We start from the raw sequence: 18068 nt of genomic DNA, 5'->3' as shown, positions 1-18068 counted from the left end.
AACATCATGCTTTGGGGCTGTTTTTCTGCAAAGGGGACGACTGATCCGTGTTAAGGGAAAAATGAACAGGGCCATGTATCATGAGATTTTAAGCCAAAACCTCCTTCCATCAGTGTGAGCATTGAAGATGGAACGTGGCTGGGTCTTCCGCTCGGGCAACGAAGGAGTGGCTCCGTAAAAAGCATTTCAAGGTCCTGGAGTGGCCTAGCCAGTCTCCAGACCTCAACCCCATAGAAAATTTGTGGAGGGAGTTGAAAGTCCGTGTTGCCCAGCGACAGCCCCAAAACATCACTGCTCTAGAGGAGATCTGCATGGAGGAATGGGCCAAAATACCAGCTACAGTGTGTGCAAACCTGGTGAAGACTTACAGGAAACGTATGACCTCTGTCATTGCCAACAAAGGTTATGTTACAAAGTATTGAGTTGAACTTTTGTTATTGACCAAATACTTATTTTCCACCATAATTTACAAATAAATTCTTTAAAAATCCTACAATGTGATTTCCTGGATTTTTTTTCTTTCTCATTTTGTCTCTCGTAGTTGAAGTGTACCTATGATGAAAATTACAGACCTCTCTCATCTTTATATATATATATATATATTCATCTGTTGGTTATGAAAGAAACTTGTGGTGGGAATTTTAAGCCTCACTTTTGGTCATTGTCTGTGAAGAGCTTGGCATGTTCTCTCAGTGTCTGTGGGTTTTCTCTATATATATTGCTCCAAGGTATAATAGATTAAGTGAATTATGTGTGTTGCCCTGCCTTAATTATGATTGTAATTATAATTATGATGAGGTAATGCTGGACCGTGCACACAGTGAATAGATACAAGAAAGCATTTTGTAGGTGTCACACAGCAAGACGGCTTCTCCTTGCCACGCCATTCCCAAAAACATAAAGTGGCTGGATTGACTACTAAGTGTAGAATGAGTAAATGTGAGTGTGTGGACATATAGGACATATACTGAACTATACTGAACAAATACTGGTTATTGTTGTATTAATGTTAAAGCACATTTTGGTAATATGTTTATATATATTATGTGAACTGTTATGTTTACTGTATACTATTTCTTTAAATAAAACAAATAATAATAAATAAATAAATAAATAAAAGAAGCTCTACTGACGACCGCTGCTGCAGCTCCTGCGTCTTTATGAGAATGGGACTACGATTTGACGTCATCGAAGCCAAAGGGCACTAGAAAATTCGGTTGCTAACTACGCCTCCGTGTCGCACTTGTTTGTTTTTGGATAGAAAAAATATACCAACTTAAGAACTTGGTAAGTGTGACTGCTGTGTGCATTCCGGTTTTGTGTTATTTTTTTGTGATATGTAAGTAACCTTAAAATAAAACCTCTTGTCTGAAGTATTAGCAGTAATGCTGAACTTAGGTCGAGTAGGTTGTTGGTTAATAGCGTCTTCTTGGGTCGCGTTTCAAATCGCACTTTATGTACTAAGTAGTGCGTCAAAACTGTAGCGGCGGTGTGCAAATTCTGCACCCTATTTAGTTCAGTTGTGTTGGGGTTTGGGACGTGGCCTTCGTGTGTCAGGAGTTGTCTGACAATCCGGTATCGGTCGGTCACATCCTGAAGACCTGTGGAGGTAAAGAAAAAACGCTTCACTTGGTTTAATTCTTTTTATTTTATACACGTGTGTGTAAATTTTTATCGTTTGTGTTACTACTTTTATTACGAATATTACGAAAGTACAAATAATAGAAGTTTGCAGCCAACTAGCTATTTAACGTAGCGCTATCCGTCACTGCTACAGTTAGCTTTGCTAGTTAGCTTCCCGTTTATAACGAGCTAGCTAGTCACACTGCATAATCTGACAACGCCTTGGACTTAATTATTTTTTAAATATTGTGGCATTTAATTGCTTATTATTTGGCGTCCTGACAATTCAAATAGCCAATATTTATGACTACCGTGCATCAGCTAGCTAGTTAGCCTTATCATCGACAGCACATCAGGACTGATATTAACTAGCTCTGGTTCAGGATTTTTACCGCTCAAGCTGCACGCTAGTTGTTAATGCTTTTTTAAAAGCGCTTATGTGGTTATAAAACACGACGTTTTCCCACACTATTAAGCGAAAATGTGTGAAATTTATTATTTTATTATTTAGGGGGAATATGAGTTAGCCAGCTAGATTAGCAACCGCTGGTTAAGTAACATTAGCTTGGTATCCGTGCTTCACAAACCGAGTTTCTGCAGACGTTTATCTAAGATATAAAATACATTTTTTTAGTTACATTACTGCCCTAAATATAATTTTGACTCGAATATGTGGAACTGAAGGATTTTCTGGGGAAAAAGAAATATAAAATGCAAAGCTAGGCGTTATTTTCCGAGCAAGCTGGCTAATGCAGGCTAGTGTGTTAGAAGCTAAGCTCTTTATCTATGAGCTATAACGTAGGACAGTAATACAATACAAGACAATATTTACTTGCTGATTTGTTAACTGGAACACCAGTAGAGTTATTAAGAAAGTGCATCTCGAAAATGCATTAATGTTAAACTGTGCACATTGCTAAAACAAAAGTCAACAGTGCGGCCTCTTATTTTCAATACATTAGCTTTCAATACATCTTCCCGGGATCCTTTGTCGTTGCTCATTTGGAACATTTATAGTACTAAGCAGAAGCTTTTATCCAAAGCGATGTCCGAATACATTTGAAACAATTGAGTGTTAAGGGCCTTGCTCAAGGGCCCAACAGTGGGACTTCAACCGACAACCTTCTGATTACTAGTCCAGTACCTGAAACAGAACCATTAAACCTTAGCCTTGCCTAATCTGTGTTCCTTTTGAAATAAAATATTTAAACATTACTATTGAGGAGGTTAGCTGTAAGAAACATTGCAGTAGATGTGCACGGTACAAAAGACCTAAAGTATATAATTCAATCCAATTAGCTAATTCATCAATATTGCAAAAAGTTGTATCCCCATGTTGAATTGTTTAAAAATGTTGGCTTTTCTTCTGTACACAGGCAGCACAACGCTGACCGCGACTAGGACAAAGACATGGCGCGCCTGGTAGCTGTTTGCAGAGATGGGGAGGAGGACTACCTTTTCCTCGCGAGACAAATTCCCTTGTACATCGATGACACACTCACAGTAAGATTGCTACTTTTGTTTCTTAATAAAATAGTCATGCTGTTCGACTGGATCTAACCGTATAAACAGTTTCTTTTGTTAAATTCATCTCATTTTCTTTAAATGATTTATTCTAGTCAGGGTCACAAGAGACCCAGTTTCAGTGATGGGTTAGCACAATAGACCAAGACTCGAGTGTCTTTCCTTTACAGTATTACAGAACATATTTTGAATTTTGAGCATGTGTTTTCAAAAACAGAATGCTTTCATAGTTGTCCACAGATTCTGTCCTGCCTCTGTATCTGTTGGGCTGTGTTTTAAATTCTTAAGGACCCTTGTTCACTAGACAACGTCATGTGCTAACTATACAGTAGGAACTAAGGGTGGACTGAATTTGGAAAAATCACAAAATCCTTTGTATACATGTACACACGGTAGCTCAGCCTTTAATGTACTCTCAAGTGCCAATGTGTCTGACCTTGAGGAGTGATCAACATCATTTTGAAACGGGTATCACCTAAAACTTTATTTAGCTCAGTTTATTTAGTTTATTTTAATTCATGTTGATAAAACAAACTGTAAGCTTACACACCCACACAGAATCAGGTAAAGAAAGTAAATAGTAGTCCTCAAAGCATACAGTCTCCTCTACAATTATAAGCACCCCGGTAAAGACGGGTAACTGTGTTATAAGTAATTTGATGAATTAGCTTAATCTTACCAAAAAAAAAAAAAAAAGGAAAAATATCCAGCCTTTAATTAAAGTAAATTTGCTGAGAAATATTTGTACCTTTCACCATATACTGGTGGACAGTGTGTTTGACCTGTATTTAAATTCTAATGACTCTTTTAAATGTCAGGCTGTAGTAATTGTGCATGCTCAGCAAAACGCTCTTCTTATGTCATACAGATGGTCATGGAATTTCCTGACACCATATTGGACTTTGAGCGCCATCAGATCAACAGTTCTCAAATGAAGAAGTTTATTGAGGTAAGATTATCGTGCCAGTATCTTGATTAGTCTGGTGGTGCCCTGGTGCAGGGTGATATTTAGGCAATAATACATGTACAATATACAAAGCTGTTTTAGATTTAGACTTTGCTCTTTTGATTTTTGCAGCACCACGGCATGCTTAAGCATCAGGACCTGAGCATGGCGCTGATGGTGATGTCTCATGAAGTGTTCAGTGCGCTCTCGCAGCTAGTGCCATGCGTCGGCTGCAGACGCAGCGTTGAGCGCCTGTTCTCCCAGCTCACAGACTCTGGCTACTTTGCACTTGAACCTTTGACCGTTGGTTCAGCTGGTGTGCTGTCGGTTGCTAGGGCCTGCCTAGCAGACCCCCGCAAACTCTACACACTTTTCTACGTCCATGGGTAAGAAAGAGCTGTGCCACTATACAGCTGGGTGTGGGATAAAGGTTTTGTTGTGTTTGATAAGAGTGTTTTGATAAACAAACCAGGCATATTAATAGCAGGACTTATGTGAAAATAGAGTTATGTACAATATCAACATAACTTCCATTTGGCATTTTAGGTCCACCTACTTTGTACCTGCACTCATTTCTCAGGTTTCTATCTTTAAGAAGTATTTTCTAATTATCATCTGTTGCTATGGGCATTACAACAGTACGACAGTAGCTTATGGGCCACATATAACCATTAGTCAGATATTACTTTATAGTACAGGGTGGGCCATGTATATGGATACACCTAAATAAAATGGGAATGGTTGGTGATATTAACTTCCTGTTTGTGGCACATTAGTATATGGGAGCGGGAAAACTTTTCAAGATGGGTGGTGACCATGGCGGCCATTTTGAAGTCGGCCATTTTGGATTCAACTTTAGTTTTTTCAATGGGAAGAGGGTCATGTGACACATCAAACTTATTGAGAATTTCACAAGAAAACAATGGTGTGCTTGGTTTTAACGTAACTTTATTCTTTCATGAGTTATTTACAAGTTTCTGACCACTTATAAAATGTGTTCAAAGTGCTGCCCATTGTGTTGGATTGTCAATGCAACCCTCTTCTCCCACTCTTCACACACTGATAGCAACACCGCAGAAGAAATGCTAGCACAGGCTTCCAGTATCCGTAGTTTCAGGTGCTGCACATCTCGTATCTTCACAGCATAGACAATTGCCTTCAGATGACCCCAAAGATAAAAGTCTAAGGGGGTCAGATCGGGAGACCTTGGGGGCCATTCAACTGGCCCACGACGACCAATCCACTTTCCAGGAAACTGTTCATCTAGGAATGCTCGGACCTGACACCCATAATGTGGTGGTGCACCATCTTGCTGGAAAAACTCAGGGAACGTGCCAGCTTCAGTGCATAAAGAGGGAAACACATCATCATGTAGCAATTTCAAATATCCAATGGCCTTGAGGTTTCCATTGATGAAGAATGGCCCCACTATCTTTGTACCCCATATACCACACCATACCATCAATTTTTGTGTTCCAACAGTCTTGGAGGGATCTATCCAATGTGGGTTCGTGTCAGACCAATAGCGGTGGTTTTGTTTGTTAACTTCACCATTCACATAAAAGTTTGCCTCATCACTGAACAAAATGTTCTGTGTAAACTGAGGGTCCTTGAGAAACTTGTAAATAACTCATGAAAGAATAAAGTTACGTTAAAACCAAGCACACCATTGTTTTTCTTGTGAAATTCTCAATAAGTTTGATGTGTCACATGACCCTCTTCCCATTGAAAAACTAAAGTTGGATCCAAAATGGCCGACTTCAAAATGGCCGCCATGGTCACCACCCATCTTGAAAAGTTTTCCCCCTCCCATATACTAATGTGCCACAAACAGGAAGTTAATATCACTAACCATTCCCATTTTATTTAGGTGTATCCATATAAATGGCCCACCCTGTAGAGCTATCGTATACAAATTCAGGACACATTTACAGGTAATTTGCTGCAGGTTTAGGACTAGTGGTCCACCTTGTTCATAAATAAAAAGAGACCATTAAACGACTACCATTGACCAGATGTTATTAGTGGTTTATGCATATCGTGTATTGCTATACATCATATATTTCATTTTTATTTTATTTTCATCAACTGCCTTATCCTGGTCAAGGTCGTGGCACATCCAGATCCCCCCAGAAACACTGGGAGCAAATCTGTGTATGTTCCTGGCCACTAAAAATCGATCCTGGATCTCAGTCCTGGTGGGCTAGTGTAATAGACCTGTGAAAGACACCTGCCATACATACAACTTATTCGCCTTTTCAACGACCATTTCAACTTGTAAAATGTTTGAATGTTTTTTTTTCTGCTTTTGTGACACACTGAGTGTATGTGCTACTTATTTGGATCAGTGTCATTAACACATATTAACCCTTTTGCAGGTCAAAACTGAATGATGTGGTAGATGCCATTCCAAAAAGCAAAAAGAACAAACGCTGTCAGTTGCATTCCCTAGACACACACAAGCCCAAGCCTTTAGGGTAAGTTACACTTAAGTCTCTGCAGTTGTTTTAAGCTACTTATGAATATGAAGAAGACCTAGTTGCTATCTAAAACTTTGCATGCACAATGTCAGTGCTTTTCTGTTTTCTAAAACAAAAATGACCAAAATTGCTGATCACTGTTAGACATGGTACTGAACTGAAGTTTACTAATTATTTTTCTAGTAGTGCCTGGTTTGTGGACCCTCCTATTTTTATCCAGGCTTGAGACTGGTGCTGAGAGCATACTGACAAGTGCCAATGACTAGGCTGTTTTGGCCATCCACCTTTGCCCCTTATTGCCCTAAAGCCTCATCGTATTAAAAGTAACAAGATGAACAATGCCTGCAGGCTTTGTTGCATTGTGTGAGAGGCATGCTAATGCATGTGTATTGAAAGTAGTGGTTTGTTTGTAATGCTGTAGAGTGGAAGGTGCAGACAGAGAGTTAGTGTCAGGAAGAGAAAATGCAGCAGCAGTCAGAAAAGAGATGAAGTGTAGCATCATTTTCAGCCTTGCACCCTTTCAGACTCCTTTCAGGTAGGCAGCACGGCTTCTCCAAAAGCCACGCCATGGGAACATTTCTTGGCTTGGAAATGTACAGTACAGTTCTTCTTTTGTGATGCACTGAAGGGAGTCACTTTAAGCTCTTGTTTAAGTTCAGAATCTTTCAAATGTAAGGCTGTTCTGTTTAATGCTGCTCAACATGGTTGTTTGGTAGCTGTAGTGACTGTTGTATGTTTGGTAACACTGGAGATTGACTGTGTTGCAGAGGGAGCTGGATGGACGTGTGGGAGCTGATGTCTCAGGAATGCCGGGACGAGGTAGTTCTGATCGACAGTGCCTGTTTGTTGGAGACTCTGGAAACGTACTTGCGCAAACACAGGTACATTTTTAAAATATTTAATAGAATTTTACTAGATTTTAATATTTAGTAGATTTTAATGGCCACAGTGTTGGACAGCCAGACTTTAAACACCTAATTATGGACATTTTCAGTGTATATAACAGAACTTAACAATAAATAGTTTACAATAAATGGTTATATAATCAAATTGCTTTGTTTGTTTTTATATGCGACTTGGTATTTCACTTTTGGTTTCACTTTTCCAAACAAAACCATTAGTCTTCTCATATACAGTCAAAGCATTGTATGTCTGAATAGCCACCTTTAGAAAGCTATTCACAGACAATGTGAATATGTTTAATTTAACCCTCCTGTTATGTTTACGGGTCAAATTGACCCGTCTTATGTTTCAAAATCTGAAAAGATATAGTTAAAAGTATTTTTTGGTATGAAACTTCATTGATTTAACTTATTAAGCCAAGCAGAGGGAGTTAATAATGAGATATAAACAATGATTATTGGGTTTTTTTGGTTTCTGACACTTGGATAATTAAACATGCCCTGGGTCAAATTGACGAGAAATGAACATAACAGGAGGGTTAAACTTGCAGATTACAGTACAGTCTTCTTAGACCATGTTTTAACTAGCAGATTTTGCCAACTTCCTTTAACAGATAAACATCATTAGTCGAATGTTAACCGATAGCTGATTTAGAACCGGTTCTCCATACAATATGCATCACTTATTTGTTAGTCACGTTTTGCAGTACACATTTGACTTCTAATATTGTACATGGATCCTGCTATTTACTTTAATTTTTTTTTTTTTCATTTCTTCAGGTTCTGCACAGACTGCAAGAACAAGGTGCTAAGGGCTTACAACATTCTGGTGGGTGAACTGGACAGTAGTAAGGAGAAAGGCTACTGCGCTGCATTGTACGAAGGCCTGCGCTGCTGCCCACACGAGCACCACATCCACGTCTGCTGCGAGACCGATTTTATCGCTCACCTGCTGGGCCGTGCCGAACCTGAGTTTGCAGGAGGATACGAGTAAGTTAGCTAGGCCTGTCTAGTCTAGCATGGCAAAAAGGCATTGTGCTATTTGGAAGTAGTGCATTGCATGAATAGTGCATAGGTTTGTGATTTCACCCAGTGAATTCATTTCTAAGCAAACTGTAGTAAATTAAATGTGATTACAGTGCTGGATTCTGTGTGAGCGAAATGATTGTGCTTTTAAACTTGATCATTCTTATGTACAGACGTAGAGAAAGGCACGCTAAGACCATAGACGTCGCACAAGAGGAGGTGTTGACATGTCTGGGAATCCATCTATACGAGCGGCTCCACCGAATCTGGCAGAAGCTGCGTGCAGAAGAGCAGACATGGCAGATTCTGTTCTACCTCGGTATTGACGCCCTGCGCAAAAGCTTCGAGGTACTGAGACCCGAGTTTTGAATTGACTTTTTTACCAAAGTATGTTCTTCTGCTCTACACTGAAGCCTGAATCACGAGACAATCCGAGAAGTTTACAAAAGGCTTTAAATGGATAAGGAAAGGCAGTCATAAAGTCAAAAGTGAATGCTAGATTTGTTTGGGTGTGGCTAGAACTTAAAGAGCATTATTGAAAATTGATACATATAAGCATGACTGCATTTTAGGCACTTACAGTGTCCCAAACCACATAGCATTATCATGTTGGTCCAGTGTGACTTGTTATAAAACAATATCCCTTAACCAATGGAATAGTATATGGTTGACTTTAAAAGTGCATTTTAAGCTTCAGCCAGTAACTGTTTACCTCCAAACAGACAACCTGGTGTGAATATAATTATGGTAAAGCCATGTTTGGAAGTTGTGTGTGGTGGTTTAAGTCTAAAGCTTTTAAATGACCAAATTTTTTTTACTGTGTTTGTGTAGATGGCAGTGGAAAAGGTGCAGGGAATCAGCCGGCTGGAGCAGCTCTGTGAGGAGCTGTCTGAGGAGGAGAGAGCCAAAGAGCTTAAGCAGGAAAAGAAGCGCCAGAAGCGCAAGAACAGGCGCAAAAACAAGTGTGCCTTCGACATGTCTGAGCAAGAGGCTGAGGGCTACAAAGAGAAAAGCCTGGACGAGGTAGAAATGCCTTTCTGTACTGGTACTGGTACTATTTACTTCATAAACAGTTGCCACACCCATAAATACATCCTTACTGTTTCCTCTCTATGTAGGGTTCAGCAGAGTCAGTGGACAGTGGCTGTAAGTCCTGTGAAAGCAGTGAGGAGTCAAGAGGCAGTGTGGAGGTGATCATGCCCATCGAGAGCTCCCCTTGCAGCTGCCCCAACAGTTCCATCCTAGGCTCACCCAAAAGCAAGAAAGGTATTGATCACTACAACAGTCGGTTACTTCTATTGGGAGGATTTATTGTTTTGGGATTTTATTGGCTGTGGAATTATAAAAAACACAACATATTACTTAAACGAAATGGCCAAGAGTGTGTATGACATCACAAAGTGTTTTTTTAAGGTATTTTCATTTAAAAAAATGTTGATGGTTTTATTGGTCACATGCATTTTAGAGCAACATACGTATGTTGCCATAGACAAGGTCTTCAAACACCGAGCAAATAAGTATTCCGCATTCCACAACAGTATGGCTTCCTTGTAAGAGTGTGCAAATGCTAGACTGTCCTGCCTGCAGTCAGTACATGTCTCTCACTCAAAATACGTGACCCCAGACTGTTGAGCAGCTATAGTGTTCTGTCACAGAGGAATGGGGTGTCCAGAGTTCCCAAACGATTACAGACCTCTTAAGTGAAAGTTGTTGTAACAGTGGCAAACCTGCCCCCCCCGTCCCAACTTTTTTAGAAAGTGTCTCAACCATTACCATTAAAATATATACAAACATGAATATTTTGTCGTGTTTTTCATTAAGTACAGGTCTAAAAGAGTTGCAATTTATGCTTTTACCTTATACAAATTTTATTGATATTATACATATTACAGCCCAATAAGAGAGAGAAGCAATGTGGCTACCAAGTTGCTATGTAAAGAATATCATCCAAGTTAACATGTTAATCCAGTGGTCCCTGCTCTTATCAGAGGTGCTACGACATGCATTTAAAATGCTGTTTGTGTGTCTGTGTAGGTTTGTCATCTCGCAGTAATGGCAGTGACTGTGGCTACTCCTCCAGTATGGAGGGCAGTGAGACAAGTTCCAGGGAAGGCTCAGATGTGGCATGCTCTGAGGGCATGTGTAACCATGACCAAACAGGTACCAGCTTTGATGCAGTGCTGCAAACGTGTCATTTAGTTGTATTTAAGGATTTATGAAATTATTGAACGAAATGAGTGCCCATACTAACCTCCATGATTAACAATGTTTAAAAGGCACTACATCGTTACATGTCTGTGCAGGTGAGTGTTCATGTAGCCACCAATGCTCTGAGGACAAAGAGGAAGATGGAATAGACAGCTGTGTTGAGTGCTGGGCCAATTCTGAAGAACACATCAAGGGCAAAAACAACAACAAGAAGAAGAAAAGAAAAAGCAAAGGCTTGCCAAGTGACAAGGATCATGTGAGTTACACTGTGGTTTATTAGTGGGTGCTCTTCAGGGCTGAGGGTTTTTTGGGTACATTATTGTATTTGCATACGACTGAAAACTGCCAGTGTATTTTTGAAACATGCTCATCAAAAGCATCAAAACTATCAATTAAAATATCAGAACTGGGGTCAATTTAGTTGTATTTTAATAGATCTGATGCATTAGGCTGTGTTTTGCACTACTGACGCTTACCGAAGCGTTTAAGGCTTTCACATGATCAGGGCAAAACCACTTCTGCTGGCTGTACCAGTCCGCGCCAAGCTTAAAAACATGACGATGCGTTCACATGCTGTTCTGTAAGAAATGTATTTTAGTTCAACCCTTGTATAGGCTTAACATTCTAAATACTTCTCCTGTCCTGTCTTCGCTATGCCCCTAAAATAAGACAGCTTGTTGCATTATGAAATAACTTTGTGAGTATCTGGGGTCACTTTAGGATTTTATTTACTGATAATCATATTGGTGAGTCATTTTGGACCCTTAGGACAACATGAGGGTTAAAACAAGAACACTCTGGCAACCGTCGTCATTTGGAGACATGAGAAAATACAAAAGGAAGTGTGTTCATGAAACTTTATTGCTTTAATCAAAGGGTATATTAAATTGCATTGAAGTGCCACAAGCTAATTTAGGCATTAGTAAATGCACGATTTCTATCTAAAATGAAAACCCAGTCTCCCCGATTTACAGTTTATTAGTTGGCATGTTTTGTTGAATCCAACAGTTCAGTGTTTTATGAAACGATGAGAATCATTTTCTGTCTGCCATGCCTGTGCTTCATTTCTGACTGTCATGTAAACAAGTCACGTCATTGGCAACACTTTGAAAAGGTTGGCGCCAAACTGGGTCAAAAGTTCAGTCCGATTGAACATATAAACACAGCGGCAAGCGCAAATAGCTCACGCCATAGGAAACAATGGCACAGCCTGTGTAAAAGCAGTCTTCCAGCCTATTGTGTGAATAAATCACTGTATGTAATTATGCTGATTCGTTACACTGATGGTCACCGTTTGTGCTGGTGACAGTACTGGTGCAGCAGTGAGGCATGTTTCAACATGTCTAAAGTACAAGTCAGTTAGCATAGATAATGAAAGCAGTAACGGTTCACACAGGTCAAAAGCACATGAACAATAAGCACTGATCATGTACTGCCTGGCAAGCTATTTGTGCAAACACTTGAATTTATGTCTAATTCTTTGTACTTTTCCTCTTTTCCTCAGCAGCATGGGTTGAAGACGCATACATGCTTATCAGACAGCGGTTGCAGAGGCTTTTCAGGCTCAGGAAACTCCGGTGTCTCCTCCTGTACGTCCACACAGCACTGCAAAGACACAAGCTGCACAAAGAGGTGCTGCGACTCGTCTGTCTGTGTCGGCGTGCATCAGCAGCAGAGTGGCCTTTTACTCCCCTCGCCACCAGCTACCTGTGCACAGGGAGACTGCCCCACCAAAACCCTCATTGAGTTGCTGGTGAGTGCGCCTCTGCTTATGATGTACTGCATTATTCATCTACATGAGACTTTTAGATATCATCACTAGGGCCTTACTTCATTCAGGGGGAAATGTGGGTTTCATTCATTTTTATAGAAAAGTGCTACATTTCACTAAGTCATTAAATTACACTCATAAATAGATAGAATAAATGGAAGCTTCAATACACAGCATAGTCTACCTTAACGATTGATGTAAACGTAGAACGGTTAACTGTAAATCTGCATCTTTACTGATGTTGACCTACGCTCTGACTGAGGAGAGCTGTGACTGACTCGCGCCCCCTCCGGCACGTGTGCAGTAGCCGGCTGCATTTTCTTTCACCTGCACGAGCCTCGATTATCACCCTCTTTTAATTGTAGAGCCAGGCTGCATTATGGCCAGCATTACTGCATTCTTTGGGCCAGTTCTGTCCTGTTAGGCAATCCAGGGAACCTTGCATTAGCATTAAAACTTGGGCAGTCAGGGTGGTGCAGTGGTCTAACGCTCTAGCAAACCACTCGCAAGGTCAAATCTCAGCAGAGCCACTGACTTGACCCGGTATCCACACAGACACAATTGACCGTGTTTGAGGGAGGGAAGACCGGAATGGGCTGCTTACTGATGCCGCTGTGGTATGCAATCTCCGGGACTGGTCCGAGTGCCTGTGCAGTTGGGGGTGGTGTGGAGTGCCGTGGAACTTAGTGTGACACCACACCAGTCATTCTTACACCATAATAGTCTGTACTATGGTTAAGATTGTTTTTCCCTTCTTTCTTTAAATGGGGTAGCACAATGGCTCAGTGGGTAGCACTTTCACCTCACAGCAAGATGGTCCTGGGTTCGATCCCCAGGTGGAGCGGTCCGGGTCCTTTCTGTTTGGAGTTTGGGGCGGCACAATGACTCAGTGGGTAGCACGGTCACCTCACAGCAAGATGGTCCTGGGTTCGATCCCCAGGTGGAGCGGTCCGGGTCCTTTCTGTTTGGAGTTTGGGGCGGCACAATGGCTCAGTGAGTAGCACGGTCACCTCACAGCAAGATGGTCCTGGGTTCGATCCCCAGGTGGAGCGGTCCGGGTCCTTTCTGTTTGGAGTTTGGGGCGGCACAATGGCTCAGTGAGTAGCACGGTCACCTCACAGCAAGATGGTCCTGGGTTCGATCCCCAGGTGGAGCGGTCCGGGTCCTTTCTGTTTGGAGTTTGGGGCGGCACAATGGCTCAGTGAGTAGCACGGTCACCTCACAGCAAAATGGTCCTGGGTTCGATCCCCAGGTGGAGCGGTCCGGGTCCTTTCTGTTTGGAGTTTGGGGCGGCACAATGGCTCAGTGAGTAGCACTGTCACCTCACAGCAAGATGGTCCTGGGTTCGATCCCCAGGTGGAGCGGTCCGGGTCCTTTCTGTTTGGAGTTTGGGGCGGCACAATGGCTCAGTGAGTAGCACGGTCACCTCACAGCAAAATGGTCCTGGGTTCGATCCCCAGGTGGAGCGGTCCGGGTCCTTTCTGTTTGGAGTTTGGGGCGGCACAATGGCTCAGTGAGTAGCACTGTCACCTCACAGCAAGATGGTCCTGGGTTCGATCCCCAGTGGAGCGGTCCGGGTCCTTTCTGTTTGGAGTTTGGGGCGGCACAATGGCTCAGTGAGTAGTACTGTCACCTCACAGCAAGATGGTCCTGGGTTCGATCCCCAGGTGGAGCGGTCCGGGTCCTTTCTGTTTGGAGTTTGGGGCGGCACAATGGCTCAGTGAGTAGCACGGTCACCTCACAGCAAGATGGTCCTGGGTTCGATCCCCAGGTGGAGCGGTCCGGGTCCTTTCTGTGTGGAGTTTGCATGTTCTCCCTGTGTCCGTGTGGGTTTCCTCCGGGTGCTCCGGTTTCCTCCCACAGTCCAAAAACATACAAGTGAGGTGAATTGGAGATAGAAAATTGTCTGTGACTGTGTTTTACATTAAAATGATCTCTTGTGTAGCCAGTAATTATCTGTCCTGTCATGAATGTAACCGAAGTGTGTAAAACATGACGTTAAAATCCTAATAAATAAATCAGTCTTTAAATGTGGACAAACAGGATGAAGCAGAAGCGTCCTCAGACGAAGACAACTGCCTGACACAGGACGAGATCCAGTCCTTTGTGGAGGAGAACAAGTCTTTCTACAGCACACGAGACCAGTACCGGCAACACCTGAAGGACCGATTCACCAAATACTGTCACTCCAGTGTGTGTAGAGAAGAGTGTCTGGGTAATACAAGTGTCAACTAAACACCACATCCAATTTTACAGCAAAAATGCTCTCCATTACACCATTCAGTGGCGAGTTGTTTTTGTTTCGTTTTGTGTTTTCTTTTGTGGGGCGGGGTGAAATATGATGGAAAATAGAATTAATTCTAGAAATGTTTGTTAAAGTTTATTTTTGTTCATTGGGGGGAAATGGGGACCTCCATCTTTCTCACATCTATCATCTCGATTCCTTCGTTTCTTCCTTGCCTTTGTTTTTACTGTCTATGCTTTATCACTCCCTTTTCTTATCACTCCCTTTCCCCCCCCCCCCCCTCTCTCCTTCACTGGCGGTTGGGGTTTGTTCATCTCGATTTTGGATATGTGATTTATGGAGTGGGTTAAAATAGCACGGTGGAATTGATTCAAGCTTGCAGGCTGTCTCTAGTGTCAGATAACGTCTGTCCGATCACTTATCGTTCGTATACCGTTTCTATTCATTTTACCTGTTTCTTTCATCGACTGTGACACTTTGGTTTTAGTGATGGATTGTTGTACCAGTTAATGTGTACAGAAATGAAAATATCTGAATATAAAGATTTTACTCGGAGATGAGCATTCAATTGTAAGAAGGTTTCGGTGTAATGTTGAGCGCAACGTGCAAAATTGACTTAATAAAGAATATTTATTAATATGCATCCAGAGGTTTCGATGTTTTCTGTTTTACACCCACATTTTCAGCTGTCATCAGTCTTATATGTGCATTTATTGTAAAGGATAACATTGCACTGTACTGATCCAACTGGATCATGCAGTAAGACCATTGGGTGGAGCTTGGTGCTAGCCCACTGCTGCTCAGATTCTGCGATCCGGGGTTCAAATCTCGGCAGTGCTATCGGCCGTTTGAGTTTCTGCACGAACTTGATCGGGTAATGCCCGGAGGAAGAGATGGCGGAACAACCCAGCCATTGAAAGATGCATTTGCTAGTGCACTCTCTGTCAATCATTGATAATATAAGGAGGGTTGCATCAGGAAGGGCATCAGTCCACCCAAGGAGGAAGGGGGTCCCTGGTTCCTCTCAAGGTCTCTTCCTGTATTTTTAAGAAAGTTCTTCCTTGCCACTGTCGCCCTCGGCGTGCTCACCAGGGGTTTTTGGTCTGTTGGTCCTGGATTCTGTAAAGTTGCTTTGAGACGCCGCTCAGGTGGCGCAGCGGTAAAAAGACACGCTGCAACCAGGGCTGGATTCTGAGTACGTAGTATCGAATCCAGCTCTGCCTTACCGGTTCGAGGCCGAGTGGCTGTATGAGCAACGATTGGCCGGTTGCTCAGTTGGGGGGCGGGACAAAGAACCGGATGTGGGTCTCTCTCTGTCAGAATGCGATTACGACGTCTGCCGGCTGATTAGTGGCGCCTGCACAGAGATGAGGAAGAGTGCCCTTAGGGTGTGTCTCTCCGCATGCAACGCTAGGTGGCGCCACACATCAATGTGTGGGTGGCAAAAATGCATCCGGCTGCTGCCCATGTTTCGGAGGGGGCGTGGGTTAGCTTCGATCTCCTCGGTCAGGGCAGGGATCGGCATAGACAGAGAGGAAGCACGATGCAAATTAAACAATTGGATGTGCTAAAAGGGGAAGAAAAAAGGGAAAAAAAAAAAAATAATAAAAACCTTTGAGACAATGCCTAATTAGATATGTTTTGACTTGATTGTATCAGCTCGGGTATGCAAACCAGATCTGCTGTGGTGAACCAGAAGAAGAAAAACTTATTATTGTATCCAATTTAAAGAAAAAATTTTTGGACACTGGAGAAAAACATGCAAAAATAGTCACAGCACACAAACACCAAAACATTATCTAAACTGTAAAGCATGGTGGAGGAAGCATCATGGTTTAAATCTGATTAAATTGGCCAAAAAGCTATACAGCAAGGGTCAAAGTATGTAGAAAAATTTGCCTGGGTCTAATCTCTATCCAGTGTATCTGTATCACTCTTTGGCCACGTGTAAAACAGTGGGTGCGTCCCATTTATTTAATATCATGTCAGTATCGTGTCCTTGTTTCCTTTTTAGGATTTCTGGATTCCTAACTACTGGTATGGTAGGTGTTGCTTATAAAACTAATGAATGGACATAACAAATAAGTGTACCTAAATAATACCAGCAGTCTATTACGCTAGCACATGACTGCTGACATTCAGGTTTGAATCTCAGTAGTGAATATCAGTGGTGCTGTAGGTCATCTGGCTATGTTTGAGGAAGTGGCCCCATGACTGATTAGTGCCCTGTTTAGGGTATTCCTGCCTTGTGCCCAGTGTTTCCCAGTGGAACTGGTCCTGCCACGACCCTAATCAGGATAAAACACATGATTAAAATAAAATAAAAATTGAGTAATGAGTAACTGGGTGGCTCGGTGGGTAACACTGTCCCACCAACAAGGTCCTGATTCCCAGGTGGAGCGATCCAGGTCCTTTTTTCTGTCTAAAGGAGTTTGCATGTTCTCCTTGTGTGTGTGGGTTTCCTCCAGGGGCTTCGCTTTTCCCCCGACAGTTAAGACATGCATTCAGGCTGCTCAGGTGGCACAGCGGTAAAAAGCACACGCTGCAACCAGAGCTGGATCTCGAATACATGGTATCGAATCCAGCTCTGCCTTACCGGCTTGAGGCTGAGTGGCAATATGAACAACGATTGGCCTGTTGTTCAGTTGGGGGGCGGGACAAAAAGCCGGACATGGGTCTATCTTTGTCAGAATGGTGCAATTACGACATCTGCTGGCTGATTAGAGGCGCCTACACAGAGATGAGGAAGGAGTGCTCTTAGGGTGTGTCTCTCCACATGCAACGCTAGGTGGCACAACACTCATCAATGTGTAGGTGGCAAGATGCATACGGCTTGCTGCTCATTTACATTTTACATTTACATTTTCAGCATTTAGCAGACACTTTTATCCAAAGCAACTTACACAGTGAGCGGAACACAATGAGCAATTGAGGGTTAAGGGCCTTGCTCAGGGACCCAACAGTGGCAACCTTCTGTTTACTAGTCCAGTACCTTAACCACTGAGCTATCACTGGCCCCTCATGAATTGTTATGTAGGTGATAAACTTCACACCTGAGTTGTGTTTTGATGGTGATCCACAGTCTTATGGATTCATCACGGATCTCGAAAAGTACAAATCTAACCCTGTGTACGATCACATACGATCACTGGTCAGATCACCTGCCGCCAGTGGATCTACTAGCGCATCACATATTACCCAGGCCAAGACGGATAATCAAACAGCATCAAAGCTTACCTCGATCTTATCGACGTTCCGGGCACAGCCGAGGGAGGTGTGCTCATGTGTCGGAGGGGATGTGGGTTAGCTTCGATCCCCTCGGTCAGGGCGGGGTTCGGCGTAG

The 18068-nt window shown here is 42.4% G+C and overlaps 1 protein-coding gene across 6 annotated transcripts; it reads left to right on the top strand.

Moving 5' to 3' along the window:
• The first annotated feature begins 1200 nt into the window (after positions 1-1200).
• Positions 1201-15368, top strand: ggnbp2 (gametogenetin binding protein 2). 6 transcript variants are annotated; one of them, XM_062988233.1, is made up of 15 exons: positions 1201-1287; positions 3000-3126; positions 4016-4096; positions 4226-4479; positions 6472-6570; positions 6995-7108; positions 7341-7454; positions 8256-8465; positions 8675-8849; positions 9333-9524; positions 9620-9767; positions 10536-10661; positions 10805-10965; positions 12214-12462; positions 14503-15368. In XM_062988233.1, the coding sequence occupies exons 2-15, from the start codon at positions 3034-3036 to the stop codon at positions 14713-14715; spliced, it is 2229 nt and encodes a 742-aa protein (XP_062844303.1). In that variant the 5' UTR covers positions 1201-1287; positions 3000-3033; the 3' UTR covers positions 14716-15368. The 6 variants fall into 6 exon arrangements, with proteins under 6 accessions (XP_062844303.1, XP_062844304.1, XP_062844305.1 ...); XM_062988234.1 differs by lacking the exon at positions 1201-1287 and adding an exon at positions 1513-1609 and having other exon boundaries at positions 12217-12462; XM_062988235.1 differs by lacking the exon at positions 1201-1287 and adding an exon at positions 1513-1609 and having other exon boundaries at positions 14524-15368.
• Positions 15369-18068: the final 2700 nt, after the last annotated feature.

The sequence above is a fragment of the Trichomycterus rosablanca genome, chromosome 26 (assembly GCF_030014385.1).
Source record: "Trichomycterus rosablanca isolate fTriRos1 chromosome 26, fTriRos1.hap1, whole genome shotgun sequence".
Classification (NCBI taxonomy): Eukaryota; Metazoa; Chordata; class Actinopteri; order Siluriformes; family Trichomycteridae; genus Trichomycterus; species Trichomycterus rosablanca.
The sequence above is the reverse complement of the archived record's forward strand: the minus strand, read 5'-3'. Positions and strand labels throughout refer to the sequence as shown.